Source organism: Pseudorca crassidens, chromosome 5 (assembly GCF_039906515.1).
Source record: "Pseudorca crassidens isolate mPseCra1 chromosome 5, mPseCra1.hap1, whole genome shotgun sequence".
Taxonomy (NCBI): Eukaryota; Metazoa; Chordata; class Mammalia; order Artiodactyla; family Delphinidae; genus Pseudorca; species Pseudorca crassidens.
The window spans coordinates 63,391,589-63,412,574 of NC_090300.1; the positions used below are offsets into that span (position 1 = coordinate 63,391,589).

The following is a 20,986-nucleotide window of genomic DNA, read 5'->3' on the forward strand; positions in this document are numbered from 1 at the left end:
ACATATAATGTTAAAAAAAGTTTTTATGTCAAAAAAAACTGAATAGAAATTTAAAGACAATGGGACAAATATTTATGAGTTAATATTTATGAGTTAATATTTTAACATATGAAGATCTTTTGCCAAGCATTTAAAAAATATAAACCACCTGGGGACTTCCCTGGTGGCGCAGTGGATAAGACTCTGCACTCCCAATGCAGGGGGCCCGGGTTCAATCCCTTGTCAGGGAACTAGATCCCACACGTGTGCCACAACTAAGAGTTTGCATACCACAACTAAGGAGCCCACGAGCCACAACTAAGGAGCCCACCTGCCACCACTAAGACCCAGCACAACCAAATAAATAAACATATAAACCTCCTAATGGAAATATGGGCAAGAAAATGAACTAGAAATCCAAAAGAAAAATTATGGAATATAACATAATAGAAAAAAATGTTTATACATTTTAACTGAAACATAAGTATTTTAAATTTTATGTTTAAACATAAAATGTTTTAAAATGTCACCAATTTCTAAAGTGCAGACTAAAAACAATGAGATACCATGTTTGCCCATCAAATTAACAATAATTTTATAAATTATATTATCCAGCCCTGGTGGTGGTGAGTAAAATAGAATGCTTACACACTGCTGGTAGGAGTATTAACTGAACCCTCTAGAAGGCAATTTGGCTTGAAAATAGTTTCAAGACACCGAAAATATTCACTTTTTGAACCATAATTATACAGCTAGAAATTTATCCTAAGGAGATACATGAACTGTACAACGAAATATGTGCACAGTACATGATAGCACCACTTAGAATAGCCAAACACTAGAAACACATATCCAAAAATAGGAGATGGTTAAATAAATTACGGTAACTTCATGCAATGGACTGTAGGAAGCCTTTAAAGATAATTAATGTTTAGAAGACATGTGCAATATACTTTTAAATTTTTGAATATAATATATAAAGCCAATTTTCTTTAAAAGACTGAAAGAAAATAATATACTATAACACTTTATCTTCTGTACAGTGATTATAGTGACTTATTTTCTTCTTTATAATTTGGTATTTTAAATTTTTCTACAATTAGCATGAAAATATGTGTTTTTTAATATTATATATACATATGATTTTATTGCACCTGTTTCAAAGCTTTGGCTTTATTAAGTTCTTTCTCTGATCTGTCATTGAAGAGGTTTAGTTCATTTATTTTGGTCATGAGGGACTGTTTTTCATCACGATTTTTACTATTTGACTTCTTGATAAAGTAAAGATCATTCTGTAAAGAGGAAAAAACGGTACATAAATACATATTTTAAATAACAATATTAAATACATACTACTAAACATGACTTACATTAAACTATATGCTCCATTAAATATTTATAATAATATAATATTATAAATCTCACCCTTCATGGTCTTATGTCTCTAATAGAATATACATGGATGTTCACATAGAAGCATTTTCATTTTTATTATCTATTGATGTTTGGGTTCAGTTTGAGTTCAATAATTCTAGGAAATATTATGTATGATTACAGTTCAAACTGAACTATTAAGTCGTTGCCATTTACAGGGAGAAATGGGAGGGTGGAGTTCAAGCTTTGGTTAAATACATGGTTCACCTTCTGGAGTTCATTATTTGATTCAACCCAAGTCTCAGAAGGTAAAAACATTAACAGTCTGAGAAAGCATAGGGTCTTGGTTAACTACAAGCTCTGGAATCAGACAGCCTTAATTATATATTAGCCATCCAACCCCAGTGGGCAACATACTCTTCCTCAGTTTCCTCATTTCCAAAATGGAGATGATAACTATACCTACCTACCTGGGTTGTTGTGAGGGTTAAAGAATTTACTGTCAAAGAATATGTGCAACAATGTTTGACACATGGAAGTGTCTATTATTATTATTATTATTACATATATAATCACATACTGCTGGAGAGAAAAATGCTAGATAAGATCTAATTCCACTGAATGAATAAATGGGTCATACATACTCAGATATTAGTTTTCTAGCTTTATACCAGTTTGTATCCTCCCTCCCACTCAGAACCAGAACAAGGTTTGTTCCCTTTGTCCCCCTTAGCCCCTCTTAGGGGACATAAAGCAAAAAGTTTCTATTGCCAAGATCTGTCTCCCTTCTCTCTCTCTCTTTCTCTCTCTCTCTTCCTCTGTCCCTTCCTTCTTCCCTCCCCTGCCCTTCTCACTGCCTGTATTTCTCTGAACTATCAGGACTTAAGATTGAAGCAAGACATTAAGAATTTTTTTTCACATAAAGATGTGATTTCATAAAATTAACTTTTAGAATGAAATTTTTAATTTAAGGTAATTTTCAACCAGAAGAAATTTGTCTCTACTATTCAAAATAATAGATGGAGTGGCATGGGAAAGAGAATGCAGAATGACTTTACAATCTAATGCTACTATTGAGAAGAGAAAACCTTCATTAGAAGCTTAACTAGCTTTAATATCTTTAAAAATTCACTTGCATTTCTATTAATTTATTTACCTCTCTGTCAAAACCAGCTGGGATAGGCATAAGTACTAGCCAACTGCATAATGGACAGAGCCCCAGGGTAGCTAAAAGGAGGAACACTAGAACCATCCTCACACAGGAAAACAGACACAATTCAGGCTAGGGTCAAAAAACATGTCCAGATACAAATGTCACCCTCCTATTATTCTGTAGCACTAATATTCTCATATTCTATGTAATTAAAAAAATACCATTTATTGAGTACCTACTAAAAGCACTGTGTTAAGACATACATTGCTTCTAATTCTCCCAAATGCCCTAAAATAATATTAAATATAGTTTTCCATTTTAAAATGAGTAAACTAGGACTCAGAAAAGTTAAAATATCAGTTAGTGGTGTAACCTTGACATTCAAAACCGGTTCTGCTCTTTTCCACTAAACCAAGGAAACAGTCTTCTAAAAATTTAATCAGGCTACCAATATTGGCTACCAATTTGGCTACCAAACCAATATTTTGTCATGTTAATTTTTTTTTTCCCTAATTTAAAAAAGTAGTAGCTCCCTTTCACCTTTGTAGCCCTGAAGGAATTCAGGGCAATTCTTCTTAGAACCACTAGAGGACACTCATCACTAGCCTTTCCAGCTGTTTAACATTTTTAAACCTTTGTAGTTCTCCCCCTATTCAGGTCCATGTTTTCACTCCTTCACTCTTACTTCCCAGTTACACTTTAACATAGGTTTTATATTACATAGATTCCCCTAACACAGGTTTTATATTGCCATAAACATTAAAGTACCTAAAGATGAAGAACATTTTTTACCGTATTAACAAAACTGAGTCATCTGAAATATGTAACTAAGTAAATATTTGAATAACAATAGATGACCCATAAAAGAGCAGCTTCTTTTAGATGCCACTTCAGACATAAAAAGCAATCAAGTTATTATGGCAGATACATAATAGAAAACTGGAATTTATCAATTTTTTTAAATCATGTACTATTTAAGACTATTTTTAAGTCACATGGACCACGGATCAAATCCTAGCTGTAATCATGGACAAGTTACTTAATCTGTAAAACAAGTATTATCTTCATCACAAGACATTTATAAGGATTAAATGAAATAAGATACTAAAGGCATATACTTAGCATACAGTAAATGCATAATCAATGGTAATGTTACATTCTCATAGTCAGTATAGAAATATAAGCATTAGCTCATACACTTGTTATATATATGGGTAGCTTGGCAATTATCCTATCCAAAGTCAAGTCTTAGGAACATGTTGACTTAAAATGATGACTAGGATATTTGAAGCATAAAAAGTATTTTAACTAAGTTACATGAAGCTTCTTGATCTGTGTTTCCAAAAGGTTAAATGTAGATTTTTTCTCTTCCAATGTCTTTTGAAGTTCAACAGTTTTTGCTTCAAGGGCTTGTTTTTCTTCTGAGTTAATATCTCCCTTTAACCGTGACATTCGGCGTTCCACTTGTTGAATGTAAAAATCCTGTTACAGGTTTTAAAGATAAGTTAGTAAGAAGAAACAGTTAAAACCATTTCTATAAATGCAAAAACACTGTAAATACTTTCTTATGAATTTGGCCTGATGTCACCATTTACTAAAGTCACTTTCACCCTTCAGTGATTTATAGGATGAAATCCTTCTTACTGTAAGGGGAGAAAGAGCAAACTATTCTTCAACAACCAGAGTACGTGATAGTAACACAGAACTAATCTGAAAATATAATAAAGCAGCTAGGTGGTCATTTATCATACTCCCATGATGGAACATCAGTAAATCCACTGGATTTACATGGATATGGATTTTTTGAGGGTACATTTTCTAAGGAGTACAAAAAAAGAATCACAAATTGTTAGCCATGAAGGTTTCAAATATGATGAACTTCTAAAGAATTATTCTGAAAATTATACTTTAGAGTCTAATTTTGAGAAACTAAGAACACATTAGATGGGGAAATTAAGACGTAGAGAGGGAGGACATTAAGAAATTAACATGAGACAATATATAAATAGAACAAAAAAGGAAAAAAATTTAAAACATTTTTTGGTCTGGGGGTGGGGGTGGGGGTGGGGATGGAGATGGGGATACCGATGTTTGCACAACATACAGTCATAGGGGTTTGGGGTTTTGTTTGTTTGTTTGTTTGGTCACGCTGTGTGGCATGTGGGATCTTAGTGCCCTGACCAGGGATTGAACCCGCACCCCCTGCAGTGGAAGCGTGGAGTCTTAACCACTGGACTGACAGGGAATTCCCAACATACAGTTTTTCTAGGTTTCAGACATCCCATTCCTTGTTTTGTTTTACTCCAGGTCCAATTGCTCCAGGTTCCTTTAAAGCATGGTCTCCCTCACTAGAGCTGTCGATCCTCTTCTCTATTTATTTCAGATCAAGAAAAAAAATAGCTTTTAAGGTCCCCTCACCCTTCGCTGACCTAACATGATATCCCATCTTCAGCATCTGTCTATCCCCCCACCCCAAGAGTTCTTAGAAATCTTTGTTTTCTTAGGACACTGCAGTATCTTGACCATCACAATTATAACAAATCAATATGAAGACATTCATAAGAGTAACATCTACCTGATTGTACATAATTTCTTGCTGCTGTAAGGTTTCAAAGTCCAGTTTATGTAACTGATGGTTGAGGTGCTTTAGAGAAGAACGGGTTCCTTCAATTTCAGATACAACAGCTTTTTCTTTGATTGTCTCAGTCTGTAATACCTGAACTTTCTTAAATAGCACATCCTTCACTATGTTCAACTGAACTTCTAATTCCTGATAATAAGAATAACAATGATTAATGAAATATAATACCTTGTAATGTTTTATTGCATGAATATTATAATTTGGGGGTCATAAATGAACCCTCATTTTAGCCCTTAAGAATATAAAGCCCTTCCCACAGTTTCAACAAATCCCCAATATTGCTTGTAGTCTACTCCAGTCTAGTAGACTAGAATAGTAGTTTTCTATTCCTGTGTCATGCACCTTGATCTGTCATCTTAATTCTATCCTATGTCACCTTAGCCTTAGAACTTGACCATTCCACTGGTTTCCTTAGAACATAAAATATACTGAAGACACACAGCTTCTAAGCTCACAGAGTTTACTAAAGTCTTGAGAGTGTTAAGGGAAGAAATCTCCCACCTTCTTTTTGGTACTATCCAGTGGTGAGCACATAAATTTTAACCATCAGCTTTCTAGTAGATGGGAGGTTACGGGGAAGAGGCTGATTTCTATGATTATTTTATTCCCACTATGGCCAGTTTCAAGCTACTAACATGATTCCTCTAAATGCAGAGCTAGGAAGAGATATGCCATAGCAGACCATTATGCAGTATATCTACTAGACAGATATAACAGATGTTAATAGTCTTAAGTAACCTTAAAAGCATAGATAACAGTAAAATGCAGTAAAATAATTTGGAAGTGATATGTGCTGAGTACATATTTTATTTTTAATATAATTTATTTAATTGTAAGACTATATAATTTGATTTTTAATAGTAGCTATGTTTAGCAGCTGACTTAAAAAATTCCAGAAAATTTAACTATCAGCTGTTGTGAGCTGGTGAGAGCTGGCCCCAACACACTACTGGCACTATCACTATCCCTTACACCTTGCCTGCAGCTGACTTCCCTACATGTGCAGCCCTCTAGCAAATAGAAACCGGTACCCTATTCCCACTTCTCCTTTCTCAGGAGGCAGGTCCGTCTTGATCTCACAGTGTCACATCAATGTATTCTAGGTTTCGAACAGATCTCCCACGCCAAGATCTATTGAAAGCTCTCATTTTAAAATGTTGAAATAATTTCCCTCTGTGTTCTTATACCCAGATAAGCATATTTCCCTTTGGCATTCAATGAACCTCAATATGAAACAAAAGAAGTCTGTGACTGGCACATTTAAATTTTCACAAATCAAGAAATATAATCTGATATAACCTTATAAAATGCATTCTTTTTCATATAATAGACAATTTTCACTGGGTTTAAGACCTTCTGAGACTGCTTGGCAGAGTTTTAAAGTCAGTGCTTGGTGGTGAATAACACAGAAAAATAGATAGAGTTGAGATTTTTTTCAAACAAACAAAAAACCCCAATAACTACAAAAAACGAGATTATGAACCCAGCCCTGCTACAGCACAATCAGTACACATGCTGCCAATCTTATTGTTTCCTAATTCAGCTAATTATGTCTTCAGAAGGTGTATTTCATACAAACTTCACAGTATTTACAGACTTCTAATAAGTTCTAATACTATCCCGTTCCATGTACTACAGAAAATCATGCTCTTAGGGGCAAAAAAAATCCACAACTTTCTTTTTTTAATAATGTTGTATGATTTGGACTCAAATACCACTCAAGTCAAGACTGTTGCATGACTTCACTACTCAGGAATTTTAAACATACAACAGCACACTGAGGAAGCTGGATTCTATCCAAATATAACTGCAACCATACTTGATATAAGCCTCAGCAAATGGGGGATTTTACCACCACCTTCAGCTACCCGTCCTCTTCCCCCATCAAAAAAAAGAGTAAGGGCTTCCCTGGTGGCGCAGTGGTTGAGAGTCCGCCTGCCGATGCAGGGGACACGTATTCGTGCCCCGGTCTGGGAAGATCCCACATGCCGCGGAGCAGCTGGGCCCGTGAGCCATGGCTGCTGAGCCTGCGCGTCCAGAGCCTGTGCTCCTCAACAGGAGAGGCCACAACAGTGAGAGGCCCGCGTACCGCAAAAAAAAAAAAAAGAGTAAAAGCAGAAAGTAGTGCCTACAGTGATAGGTCACACAAATAATTTTGAAGTTTTCAAAGAGGGAACGGTGAACCAGCCTTTTCCAGTTCCTTAAAAATCGGCTTTAATTCTACCAGAATGCCAAAGAGGTTAAGGTAGAAGGGGTATGCCAGTGAAGTTAGTAAAAGTGTTAGCATTTAAAAGTCTGTTTACCAATAAATGGTGCCAGCCTGGAAGAGGTTAAAGAGATAGCAGATGATGAAGAAATACATGCAATGAACGTAGACCACTGGGGGGAACTTGATCACAAACAAAAAAGATGATAATCAGGTGGAAATAAGTTGTAAAACACAGGCATTTTTCAAGATGCATTTGCAATGTAAGAACATATATACAAGGACTTCCCTGGTGGCACAGTGGTTAAGAATCCACCTGCCAGTTCAGGGACACATGGGGTTTGATCCCTGGTCCGGGAAGATCCCACATGCTGCGGAGCAACTAAGCCTGTGTGCCACAACTACTGAGCCTGTGCTCTAGAGCCCGTGAGCCACAACTACTGAAGCCCGTGTGCCTAGAGCCCGTGCTCCACAGCAAGAGAAGCCACTGCAATGAGAAACCCGAGCACCGCAACGAAGAGTAGCCCCTGCTCGCAGCAACTAGAGAAAGCCTGCACGCAGCAACAAAGACCCAGTGCAGCCAAAAAAAAAGTATAGGAATGGCAAACAGGGACAGAGACACAGTAGGCATTGAGAAGACATGGAATTTAAGATAGAAGGGCTATACCTCTAAAAGAAGACACAGTTAAATGCTGAAAGTGAAGCAAATGGAGAATTAGGAGCTGAAGATAAAAAGAGGTCCAACAACTTAACAATCTAATTACAAATGCAATCACCCCAGAAATCAGAGCCTCGTAAAAGACCTCCTTCTCCTCTGATCTCAAGAGTCTAATTTATTCACTATTGCTAAATTTGCTCTGATTTTTTTCTTTAATTTATTTATTTTTGGCTGCATTGGGTCTTTGTTGCAGTGTGCAGGCTTCTCATTGCGGTGGCTTCTCTTGCTGCGGAGCACCAGCTCTAGGCACGCAGGCTTCAGTAGTTGTGGCACACGGGTTTAGCTGCCCCACGGCACGTGGGATCTTCCCGGACCAGGGCTCGAACCCATGTCCCCTGAATTGGTAGGCGGATTCTTAACCACTATGCTACCAGGGAAGCCCTGCTGTGATTTTTTTTAAAAAAACGAAACTAAACTTACTTTCACACCTCTTTCTTCCTCCTTTAGCATATCTTCCAAGTTGGTAGCTTTCTCCTCTACAGACGTAGTTTTCTCAGTTATCTGCTTTAATTTTTTTCTTACAATCTGATTATGATTTTTAATTTTGTGTAACCTATAGAGAATTTATAAGGAAAAAATAGAAAACATGTCTAAAAGATATTTAATGCAAACAAATAAGGAATAGTTTATCCTAAGATTTCTTCATATAACTTGAAAATTTCTTTTGCCATAAATCTTTTTATTATCAATGCGTATATAATAAGCCATAAAAATATTGTTCCTAAGCCTTTGTACTGAAAAACCCAGGAAAATTTTTTTAAGTTTAATAATTTAGTAGCTATAATTTTACAGTTATTTAACCAAAAAATCAAATATTCAATAATTTTTCTAGAAATAGTCAAAAACTATAAACATATTTAAATACCTTTTTTCTTACCTTGTTGTCTCTTCATTAATGTCCTTCTTTATTTTGGAAATATTTTTCCTCAGAGCTTCTAAATCACTAGAACTTCTATTCACAGTGGCTTTTAAAGTATCCAGCTATTTATTAGTTAACAGAGAGAAATTATATATTTACTCTACATCTTATAAATTAATATCATTTCTGAGAAGTTCTATTATGAACACATTAATTTCTAACTTACATCACAACCATAAACATAATAACCATGTTGCTGTAATACATATTTAACAATTTTTCTTTTTGATCTGATATTAAATTTTGAATAACTTGTAAATCCTGGCATATTATAGAGAACTACATATATGAGTTAAAAGTGCATAGAACAAAAGCTTCACAACATTGTATGTGGCAATGATTTCTTCAATATGACACCAGAGGCACAGGCAACAAAAGAAAAAGTAGACAAATTGGACTTCGTTAAATTAAAAACTTTTGTACAACAAAAACAATAACAGAGCAAAACGGCAACCCAAAGAATGGGAGAAAATATTTGCGAATTATATATCTGATAAGGGATTAATATCCAGAATATATAGAGAACTTCTAAAACTCAACAACAACAACAAAAACCCAGCCTGACTCAAAAATGGGCAAAGACCTTGAATAGATATTTCTCTAAAGAAGAGATGCAAAAGGCAAATAAGCATGTGAAAAGACATGCAACATCATTAATCATTAGGGAAATGCAAATCAAAACTACAGTGAAATACTACCTCACACCAATTCATACAGCTACTATCAAAAAAACCCAAAATAACAAGTATGGACAAGGATGTGGAGAAATTGGAACACTTGTGCACTGTTAGTGGGAATGTAAAATGGTACAGCCACTGTGGAAAACAGTATGGCAGTTCCTCAAGAAATTAAAAATATAATTACCATGTGATCAGCAATTCTGAAATAATTGTTCACCCATGTTCACAGCAGCATTATTCATAATAGCTAAAACATGGAAGCAACCCAAGGCCATTGACAGATGAATGGATAAGCAAAATGTGGTATATACACACAATAGAATAGTATTCAGCCTTAAAAAGGAACAAAATTTTGACATATACTGTAACAGGGATGACCCTTAAGGACATTATGCTGAGTAAAATAAGTGAAATAGGCCAGTCACAAAAAGACAAATACTTTATGATTCCATTTATATGAGGCACTTAGAGTACTCAAACTCACAGAGACAGAATGTAGAATGGTGGTTTCCAGGGGCTGGGAGGAGGGGGAAATGGGAAATTATTGTTTAATGGGTACAGAGTTTCAGCTTTACAAGAAAAGAGTTATGAAGATGGGTGATGGTGATGGTTGTAAAACATTAGGAATGTATTTAATACCACTGTATACCTGAAAACAGTCAAGATGGTAAATGTGTGTTATATTACATGTATTTCACCACAATAAAAAAATTTTGAGGAAAAAGAAGTACTCTTATATGCTACAGCCTGCATGAACCTTGAAAGCATTGTGTAAGTAAAAGAATCATGACACAAAATGCACCATATTGTATGATGTTCAAAATAGGCAAATCATAGAGACAGAAAGTAGATCAGGAGTTGCCAGGGCCTGGTAGGAGGGGAGAAAGTAAGGTGATTGCTAATGGGTATGGGATTTCTTTTTGAAAGACAAAAATATTCTAAAATTAGTTAGTGGTAATGGTTTCACAACTCTGTGAAATACTAAAAACCATTGAATTGTACACTTCAAAAGGGTGTATTTGATATGTGAATTCTATCTCAATATGCAAATTATAAATGAATGAATACCTGCATTCTTTTCTGTAATTGGTTTAAACTTAAAAATTGTTGAGAATGAGCTATTAGCAGTGACATTTAATTTATGCAAGAAATTCACTTATTTTACTTTTTCAAGATCTTAATAATTCTCTTCAGACAGAAAAAAAAATCTTTCCTTCTTTATCAGGAATATAAAGTATAACAACTTATAGAATAAAAAGCTCTGCAATATTCCAATTTCCCACCCAAATAGCAGTAACTTCAGATAACATGGCCTCAAGGCACAAATTTCATAAAGATTCCTTTATTCCTAACTAAGGGGATTGCTAACTCTCCCTATGGAATAATCTAGTTGGCATGTATGCTCAAAAAAAGAAAAGAACAAAGCAGGAGAATTTTATTCTCTCTTAGTCTGTTTAAAGACATTATACCACTACATTGTCCCACTACCACATTGAAATATTTTCCCTTAACAAGGTAAGAAACTGAACTTCAGCAGGTAGTTCCACCTAGAATTTGAGAGTTAAAACCACCATACACATGTAGCACTGGAAGGACACTTCAAGTTACCACCGATGTCAATAATTCATCTTCACATTTGCTCATTTGCCGGTTATCTTATAATTATGATTTCCAGCCTAGACCCTTCAGGAGCCTTTTGCCTTGGGTCACTTACAGAACACTATGTGTGACAGTCAAGTTGGTCACTGCACAACTCCAGAGGGAGCCCTTCACACCACCTGTGATGTGAATGACAGCCCCCTGTTGCCTTCATCCAAGCAAGGTCTCATTAGAGTATCCTAAAAGTGCCACAACATGAAGGGATGTAACAAAAAGAACTAGAAGACAGTTTCTTAATCAAAGGAAAGGCTTTATGCTTATTTGTATAGTAATTTGTTATAAACACACAAACCAGTCTTTTTAGTTGACATACCTCATCCTTCAGCTGAATTCTCTTAGTTTCATGACATTGATATTCCGTTCTACATTTTAAAACTTCACGATCAGCCACAGAAATTTTTTTCTCATACTCTGTGTTATTCCCAATCTCACTTTCCAAAAACTTGATCTTTTCCTTAACCAAATTTTCTTTTTCTCTTATTTCCTGTTTTATCTTTGCTAGTGCCTAGGATTTAAAATACATGTTAAATATATATTTAATATAACAAACAAAACTAAAACTAAAAGGAATTTAGTTTTTCTATAGCATTTATTTTACCAAAACTTAAGAAAATGTTTTTTAAAGACAGACTGATTTATATGAATAAAATAAAATATTAATATGCCACACACTAATATCTATAAGCTCATTTTTTAAAGATCTCTGTATTTTATTTCATCCATCTGGTACTTTGCTAAAGGGATGAGAAAAATGTCAATTTTTCATCAACAAAAGGTGACATGTAAAAAATATAACAGTATTGAATAGTTTTCACATGGAAAGTTGGATTTCAATGAAATTTTCCAAATATTTCACAAGACCAGTTTCTTTCATTTTTTGAGAATTTTATTTTTGTTATTGGTTTCTGTAGGAATGTCTTCACGCAGGCTTTTTGCTAGTCTTGGGGATACAAAATAACTAGAGTATATAACGTAGTAACTGAGGTATGGACAAAGTATTAATACTATGGGAGCAAAGAGCTAATGAAATCTACCCAAGAGAAATCATTAAAAGGCTTTACCTAAGAGCCTTCATTTGAACCGGGCCTAAAAAGATAAATGGGGGGCTTCCCTGGTGGCGCAGTGGTTGAGAGTCTGCCTGCCGATGCAGGGCACACAGGTTCGTGCCCCGGTCCGGGAAGATCCCACATGCCGCGGAGCAGCTAGGCCCATGAGCCATGGCCACTGAGCCCGCGTGTCCGGAGCCTGTGCTCCGCAACGGGAGAGGCCACAACAGTGAGAGGCCCATGTAGCGCAGAAAAAAAGATAAATGGGGATGCATAAATACTCTAACATGGTTAAGGTGCAGGGTGGGAGGGCGGGTATGGAATGGGGACATAATAAGAAAGGTTGGAGACAGATGATAGGGATTAGTCTGGAAAGGTAGAGGTTAAGGCCAAATGGTGAAGAATTCAATTTTTCAATTGCCATGTTAAAGAGGGTCAGCTTTTAAGCAACATGGAATAAAGATTTTAGAGCTGGGGAATAAAAAGATCATATGTGGTTTTCACGGGTGATTCTGATGGCAATATGTTAACTGAATTGGAGGGAGAAGGAAAATTTACCCTAAAATATATTTCTTCCAATTCTTCTGAAATAGGGTCCCATCAAACAACTAATCCCAGGAGACTGGGTCAGGGGAGAGTATGTGTTCTAAAATCAGTAAGTTTTAGAAATGCTGCATGTAATATTGTACATATTAGCATATTAAATCAATATATATCTGAGATTTACTGCATTTTAAAAAACATTTTAAATTTGTTTAATCTAGTATTCCCATCTATATAACAATTAACATTCTATAATTGTAACATTCCATCTATCTACTATGTTCATTCAATCTTAGGAGGTCAAAACTTCTTAAGTTTATATGTGTCAAATGATTATTCTAGAATTTCTTGCCTTATATTAATTTTTCTACCACTTAATCAGATGTTTTAATTCCTACTTCAGCGTTCACATTTTTTAACAGGGCAATCTATTCACAGTTAAGTTTTCATACAGGTGATGCCACAGAAATCAGAAATACCACAAATTGAGAGCCAGCTGTTAAACACTTAGAAGCATCCCACTACCTATGGAACAGTTTCTTGTTTCCCTTCCTAGTCTTTTTCAATACATACAGCCAGGAAATGTCACCCCATAAATAAGGAACCACTGAGGATATGACCAGAGAGCTACAAGCTGTGGATTCTGCCAAATCAGCAGGCTGAGTCAATTTAGCTGCAGGGTTGTATGAGAATTTGATTATGGATCTGCAGTCTTAGATCTGACACATTTGATTTACACAGAGGAAGCAGTCAGGACTTGATGCTTGAAAGCAGTATGAAGCCAAGAAAGAGAAACCAACATCAGCATTAAGAAATAAGAGGAACTCATAGTTAACATTGGGTCTCCCAAGTCCCTCCTTAGGGAGGTGTAGGCCATTTTGTTGACAAAATGTTGATTACTTACAGAAGTTTAAAATAAAGAAATCACATTTTACATATAAGTTACATTTAACAAGTAAACCACATCCAGATATGGATATGGTTCCAAACTCCCTGGGAGTTCCAAACTCCCAGTGACCTGAGCTGCTTGCCAATGCCTTTCCATGGAGTATATTCAGAATGGAAGTTCACCCATTTTCTCATCTGCCTTCTTTCCTCCTCAATTCCTTCTCCTTCCCAGCTTTCCATCATCTTCCCATTTTCACTCACTACTATTTTACCCCTTAATGATTTCCCAAAAAAGTTCTCCTAAATTACCTCTGAAAGTAGCAAAAGATAACACTAGGTCTGTGTTTAATCAGTGTGGTGTTCCTCCCCTTCTGAGCTTTCACCCCATCATGGGTATCTCAGTTTCAAAAGGGAAAATTTATTGCAGTCCTTCTTTTTTGGCTATCCATGAGGCTCCTTTCCCTACACCTTTGATTAGCACACAAATAGCACACATGCTAAATCCAAGGCACCTTGGACAACCATGTATAAGTCAGGGCATTGGTTTTACTGCAATAACATTATCTGTTGATCTTCTCTCGTCCCACATTTCAGAGATGTCAGGATCCAGTCTTCGGCATTATATCCATAAGTAAATAATCTTCATAAAATCTCATTTCTAAATGGATACAGGGTCAGCTTTGAAAAACGTTTACCAAAACTACTGAATCCTGCTACAAAAGTGACTTTCAAATAACAGTGTGATTTACATTTGAAATGAATGAGTTAAATACAAAAGAGATAAATACAGCTGAACGTTGCAAGGACCAAACAACTACTTTACCAAGGCACAGTTATCAATGTCTCGATCTCTCTTCTGCATCTGTTCTATTGTGTTCTCCCACTGTTGAATGAGTTCTTGCCTTTCATTATGAATATTACGAAAATCTTGGGCTGCTTTATCCAATTCTAACTGTCAAATGAAGACCAAATAGTATTTCTGTGAATTTAAGTGCTTTTTAAACATCACTTTGACAACTAAGAAATAAAAGTCTTTACTATAGGGAGGGTGGGAGGGAGGGAGACGCAAGAGGGAAGAGATATGGGAACATATGTATATGTATAACTGATTCACTTTGTTATAAAGCAGAAACTAACACACCATTGTAAAGCAATTATACCCCAATAAAGATGTTAAAAAATAAATAAATAAAAACAAAACAAAACAAAAATCTTTACTAAACCAACCTGTGCACTTAGAGTCTCTGTGAGTTCATTGTCAAGTACCTTTCTTCTCTGATTACATTCCACAGTCAGTCTTTCTAATTGAAGGGTCAGTGCCTATGATGTAATTACATGCAAAAATATTCATAATTATCATTTTATTAACATAAAAGCTGTTAGCATATCTCACATTAAGTATTATATTATACATATACATATTATATTATACATATTTATTTGACATCTAAAATAACTACAAAATAATATATATATTCTTTATCTTCTAGACCCATAGTGCTGCAATGATAACCCAATTGTTTCTAAAAAGACTTTTAATACTTTTTAAAATAAGTTAGAAAAAAGATTAAACAATAATTTTCCATTTAAAATTATTTTAACTAACATATGTGGTATTAATCTATTAGAAAATAGCATGTTTCATGATACTAAAATATTACCAGATTTAATTACAAGTAGATTTTTAAGTAACGGCTAAAATAATATATTAAATAATCAATAGCACTATAGTCTCAAATAAGCAAAAACTATCTGTAACATTCAAACTATTACACAAAAGAAGTTAAAATACTTATACATAGTTCTAGTACAAAACTTTCTTTTCTGAAATGCTTTTGAGAAACCTTCTCAATCAGGATTCTTAACCGGGAGTCCAGAGATCCCTAAATGGACAAAGGGCTTCAGAGGATCTGTAAAACTTGCAGCAAAATTTTGTGGATATTTGAGTATAGTCATTTATCTAGAGACAGGATAATTGGCTTTATTAGACCCAAAATGTTTAAGAACTACTTTAAAATTATAAGTACAATTTAGATTAAATGGTTGATATATTACAGATTCAGAGAAAATCTAACACTACAATTTATAATATCTCACCCTAATTTTATTATCATCTTGTCGTGCATACTTCTGAAGAGTGAGGGCATCATTATCTTTATGAGCCGATTCTTCCAGCCATGCCTCCAGTGCTTGCTGGTCCCAGTTCATCTGACATTTCAAATCATCCAGTTTTTGAGTAGTTTTAAATATGTAATTCTAATTTCCAAAGAGATGGGGCATGGGGAAATTACAAAACATTATTTACTGTACAAATTAAAATAAAACATGGGCTTCCCTGCTGGCGCAGTGGTTGAGAGTCCACCTGCCGATGCAGGGTACACGGGTTTGTGCCCCGGTCCGGGAAGATCCCACATGCCGCGGAGCGGCTGGGCCCGTGGGCCATGGCCGCTGGGCCTGCGCGTCGAGAGCCTGTGCTCCGCGGCGGGAGGGGCCACAGCAGTGAGAGGCCCGCTTACCGCAAAAAAAAAAAAGGCTTCAGGGTAGCTCCCCTAGAGCAATCTCATTAGTCACTCCACCAAAACTACCCCAAGCTGATACACAACCTTAATAAAAATAATGTACTTGATATGCTAACTCAAGCCCAAGACAAGTCCCCTTCAGCCCCATTTCCAATCAGAGGTCTTTCCTCTAAAAGACCTCTTATATAGAAATTTTGGAAGCATGTCTAATTAAAATAAATATAGTAGTTAAGCAGATAAAAATATTTCTGTCAATGTATTCATTTAACAAATCTAGGTTCACAAGAAGAAAACAGATCAATATGCAAACACATACAAATTAATATGATATGTATGCATATGTATACATACATGTATACATATAGAGATACAGATATATACATTTCCATAAGTATATGCATATGTAAAGATAAGAATTGAATTTGGAAAGAGCTCCCAGCCAGGTAACTAAAAACTAAGAAAGAAAAAAATAGGTTACAGTAGTTTAATATTAGAATCACCAGCTGATAATATGAAAAGTAAAAATTTTAACTGAAAAATGAAATTCAAAATTACAAGTGACTTTTTTAATGTAGCTTTTAAAAATGTAGCACTTATAAATTATGCCTAGTGTGGTATATAACAGGCAGCCAGCATGGTACTTCGCACATAGTAAGGCTTAATGACTATTTTGGTAAATGAATATTGAGAAAATAAATGTAACATTCTATCACTGTTGATTCAAATTACAGCTCCACGTGAGTTTCATTGTCCAAAAAATGACGTAAGTGAATGTCAGGAAACTAAAGAATGCCTTTGCCGTATGGAAAAAAAAAAAAGTTTATTTGGTGAGGGAAGAAGGAACAATAGCACACAATTTTAAGTAACATTTCAACACATACTTCCTTATCACTTTTCTTTTCCCGTATTGAAGTTATCTCATTTTCCAGTCGTTGCATTTCTTCCTTCACTCGTCCCAGTTCTCTTTCAGCAATCATCTTAAAATGTTCTTCACTTTCAATCTCATGCTCCCTGGCTTTGCAAAGAGACTACAGAATAATATACAAGACAGAAAGACTTTTTAAATTTTAATATTATAAAATATTCATAATAATCCACTAGACAGAAAATAACAAAGTTCCCACAAAATGCTTAGATCAAGTACTATTAATTCCAATTCTCAGAAACCTACACCACATTAGACTTTGTGATTCAGTGTAGTCGGTGTTGCTTACTAGTTGTAAGAAGTCAGTTCATGGAATGTGCTAGGAAAAAATGTTGTCAGCAGTTTTCAGTTTTTATGTTGGTCTAAGGAAACTGCTGAAAACCAAAATTTATATACTAAGACTTTTAAAAGATATAATTCATTTATTTAAAAATAAAAAATGAAACTAATTAAAAATACTTAGGAAATGGTATGTTTATAAGAATTGATCACATATTCTAATTAACAGAGATAATTTTAAAGTAATTATGTAAACAGTGATGGTTATAAATATGCCCTAGAGTATATTAATATACAATGATGACTTTGTGTTAAGTTTTACTTAATAAAATCGTATTTGTTGACTACTGATCTTGTAGGGCTTCAAAGTTATCACCATATGTATTATTTTTACATTATTAAGGCTGTTAGTGTTGAAGGAAGTTTACTGTCTTTTGTCTCTATTGTCCTACTTAATTGAGGTTTGGCTATAATGAAATACACCTACAGAAAATCTCTGTTTCTCAATTCCCCAACTCAGTGGTTTAACAACTTGAAGAAAAGATGTTGTTCCAAACTGCTTATTAGTTACTAAATCACAACAGGATACAAAAATCTTGAGATTGTTTTTAAAAGTTCATTAAATTTATAACTTTCTAATAAGACTTGTAAAAACCCATAAAACAGTTACTTACCTATATTAAGTATAAATTAGTATTAAAAACATGACTTTTTTCATTTTTAAGAATTACATACTTCTTCAAAGGAAAGTTGATGCATTTTTTGAAAAATTGTTTCAGATGGAAGTTAGTAAACTCTCCAATGCTGATTTACAGAGCTTTCTGATTTCCTGGGCATCATCAGGGAAAGAGATTCTACACATGAATAGATGGTCCATAAAACAGATGTTTACTTAATTAATCACTCTAAGTTTTAATTTTTATTATTTGTGTTAATATTTCTAAAATGCGTTGTACTGTTCCCAGTTACCTTAGTTTCCTGAATATAATTTAACTTTTCTATTACCTCAGAATCGTCATTATAAAATTCAATTCTTAAACTATGCTAAAATACCGTCGTGTCCTAAGGGCTACTGAAGTGTGTGGACTATTTACCTCCACTCAAAATGGCTCCAGGGGGTTGTGCTGAAAAATTTAAAAGTAGACAGAAACTCTATTATGTGTTTTATTAGGTCTGCTTCCACTTGACGCCATAGTTTCTCACTGCCATCACTGTATCCTTCTCATATAATCAGCTGACTAATATATCAGACTGTTTGAATGAGGATTTCTGTTTTCAAATGAACTAATTATTCCTTGAATTTGGTGGCAGTAGAGTTCCTAAAAGTCTTTTTTCTACCTACTTTCAGGATCAAGGTTATGTTCATAATTATTGAGTTATATGAAGTTTCCTATAATATCTCTAAAATCAAATCATAGATGTAAATGCAATGTGAAATGTTCCATGACTACACATGATATAATCAATGTGAATTTCAACATTATTGTACCTGGGTAAATAAGAACTCTTGCTTAACATTTTTGAAGTGAGAAGTCATAGCATTAATTCGATCTTCATAGTCTCGTAGCTGATCTTGAAAGCTTGACCTTTCATTCCGCAGCTTTGACAACTGTAAATAATAAATTCTATGATTAACCAAAGTCCTACTAAGTTTTTACCATATTAAAAGGATCTAAAATCAAAAGAAAATTAAATCCTCATTTACTTCACTTTTTGCAATATCCATTTAAACTTCTAAAATCTACTAATCTTTTAAATATTATAAAATAGCTCTGTGGGAAAATTAGCACTATATTAAAAGAGAATAGAAATCTCTCTCAGATTTACAGCGTTAGCAGGTCCACTGCTAAAATGCACTTTAATAAGATTCTATTCTGTAATTAAACCACAAGATAGCTAAAGTAGACAGAGCATAGCAACAAGATGTAACAAAAACACACAGCATGGAACATAAATTTGAAAAGTAGCTGTACACGCAGCATAATAGCTCATCCCTGAACTCCTATTCAAAACCAACAAACTTAGGCTAAGCTTAACAGAACAGAACAACTAACTCTCACATGCTTAAAACCTGTTTCTTAATAAATTTTGTGTGTCTTTTGAATAAGAACCCTGAGTAGAAACAAAACATTGTAAATGCAAGCAAACAAACCTTTAGGAAATTATAACACACATTCTCAGGACCACTAGAGTATGTCACCCCCTCGAAGCAGTATAAAACTCAACAACAAAAAATATGCTTCCTTAGTGTTTGGAGCTGTGGTTCCGCATGTTGGGGCTACAACCCAGGAGGTACACAACACCATCCACTAAAACGCAGAAGAAATATTTGAATTTTTAACGAAGGAAGAAAGAAAATAAATACTAATTTACTCATTTGTTATGTCCTATATTTTATTAAACTTACTAAGTACAGTTGACCCTTGAACAACCTGGGTTTGAACTGTGGTTTCACTTATATGGGGATTTTTTTTCAATAAATATAGTACCTATATTTTCATTTTACAGATCTTTAAGTGTGGGGAAAAGTTTGTGTTTGCTTAGAGATCACAATATGGGGAATCAAAAGAACTAAGGTTTGATTCCTGATTCTATCCAAACTGTTTCAGCTTCCTGACCTTGGGTGAATCATTTATCAATTCCCTGTTTTTGAGACAGAGATAACAGTACTCAAATTTTCCACTGCCGGGGGCAGGGGGGCAGGTAGCACCCCCTAACCCTCACACTGTTCAAGGTCAACTGCAATAATAAATATGTATTTTTTGCTGTTTATTTCATTAATTTAAGTTTTTATTTTAATTCCCTTTTTTTTACTTTATTGTTCTTTTTCTTTGGTTTGTTTTGTTTTTGCGGTATGCGGGCCTCTCACTGCCATGGCCTCTCCCGTTGCAGAGCAGAGGCTCTGGACGCGCAGGCTCAGCGGCCATGGCTTTCGGGCCCAGCTGCTCCGCGGCATGTGGGATCCTCCCGGACCAGGGCATGAACCCGTGCCCCCCACATCGGCAGGTGGACTCTCAACCACTGCGCCACCAGGGAAGCCCTATTGTTCTTTTTTAAAACTTATTAAGAGGAGTTCTTAGTTTCTTTACTTTTTGTCTTACTGATTTTTATGACCTAAATATTTGTCACTCCCAAATTCATATATTGAAACCCTAATCCCCAATGTGATATTATCTGGAGGTGGAGCCCTTGGGAGGTAAGTAGGTTTAAACTATGACATGAGGGTAGGACCCTCATGATGGGATTAGTGTCCTTAGAAGAAGAGGAAGAGAGACCAGAGCTCACTCTCTCTCTTAGCCATGTGAGAACAGAGCCAGAAGGCAGCCATCTACAAGCCAGAAAGAGGGCTCTCATAGGTACTCAGCTGTGATGGCACCCTGATCCTGACTTCTAGCCTTCATAACTGTGAGAAATAAACGTCTGTTTTTTAAGTCACTCAGTCTATGTTACTCTGGTG

At 35.1% G+C, this 20,986-nt stretch overlaps 1 protein-coding gene across 1 annotated transcript in view; it reads right to left on the bottom strand.

Moving 5' to 3' along the window:
• Nucleotides 1–20,986, bottom strand: part of CCDC39 (coiled-coil domain 39 molecular ruler complex subunit) — a 47,095-nt gene that overhangs the window by 21,590 nt on the left and 4,519 nt on the right. Inside the window, exons 2-12 of the mRNA XM_067738143.1 lie at nucleotides 19,019–19,138; nucleotides 17,207–17,353; nucleotides 15,904–16,062; nucleotides 15,034–15,126; nucleotides 14,630–14,758; nucleotides 11,643–11,834; nucleotides 8,949–9,052; nucleotides 8,492–8,624; nucleotides 5,082–5,276; nucleotides 3,824–3,988; nucleotides 1,134–1,271 (exon numbers count right to left, since the gene is read on the bottom strand). Of these exons, the coding sequence (XP_067594244.1) occupies nucleotides 1,134–1,271; nucleotides 3,824–3,988; nucleotides 5,082–5,276; nucleotides 8,492–8,624; nucleotides 8,949–9,052; nucleotides 11,643–11,834; nucleotides 14,630–14,758; nucleotides 15,034–15,126; nucleotides 15,904–16,062; nucleotides 17,207–17,353; nucleotides 19,019–19,138 (1,575 nt within the window). The remainder of the gene's footprint in view (nucleotides 1–1,133; nucleotides 1,272–3,823; nucleotides 3,989–5,081; nucleotides 5,277–8,491; nucleotides 8,625–8,948; nucleotides 9,053–11,642; nucleotides 11,835–14,629; nucleotides 14,759–15,033; nucleotides 15,127–15,903; nucleotides 16,063–17,206; nucleotides 17,354–19,018; nucleotides 19,139–20,986) is intronic.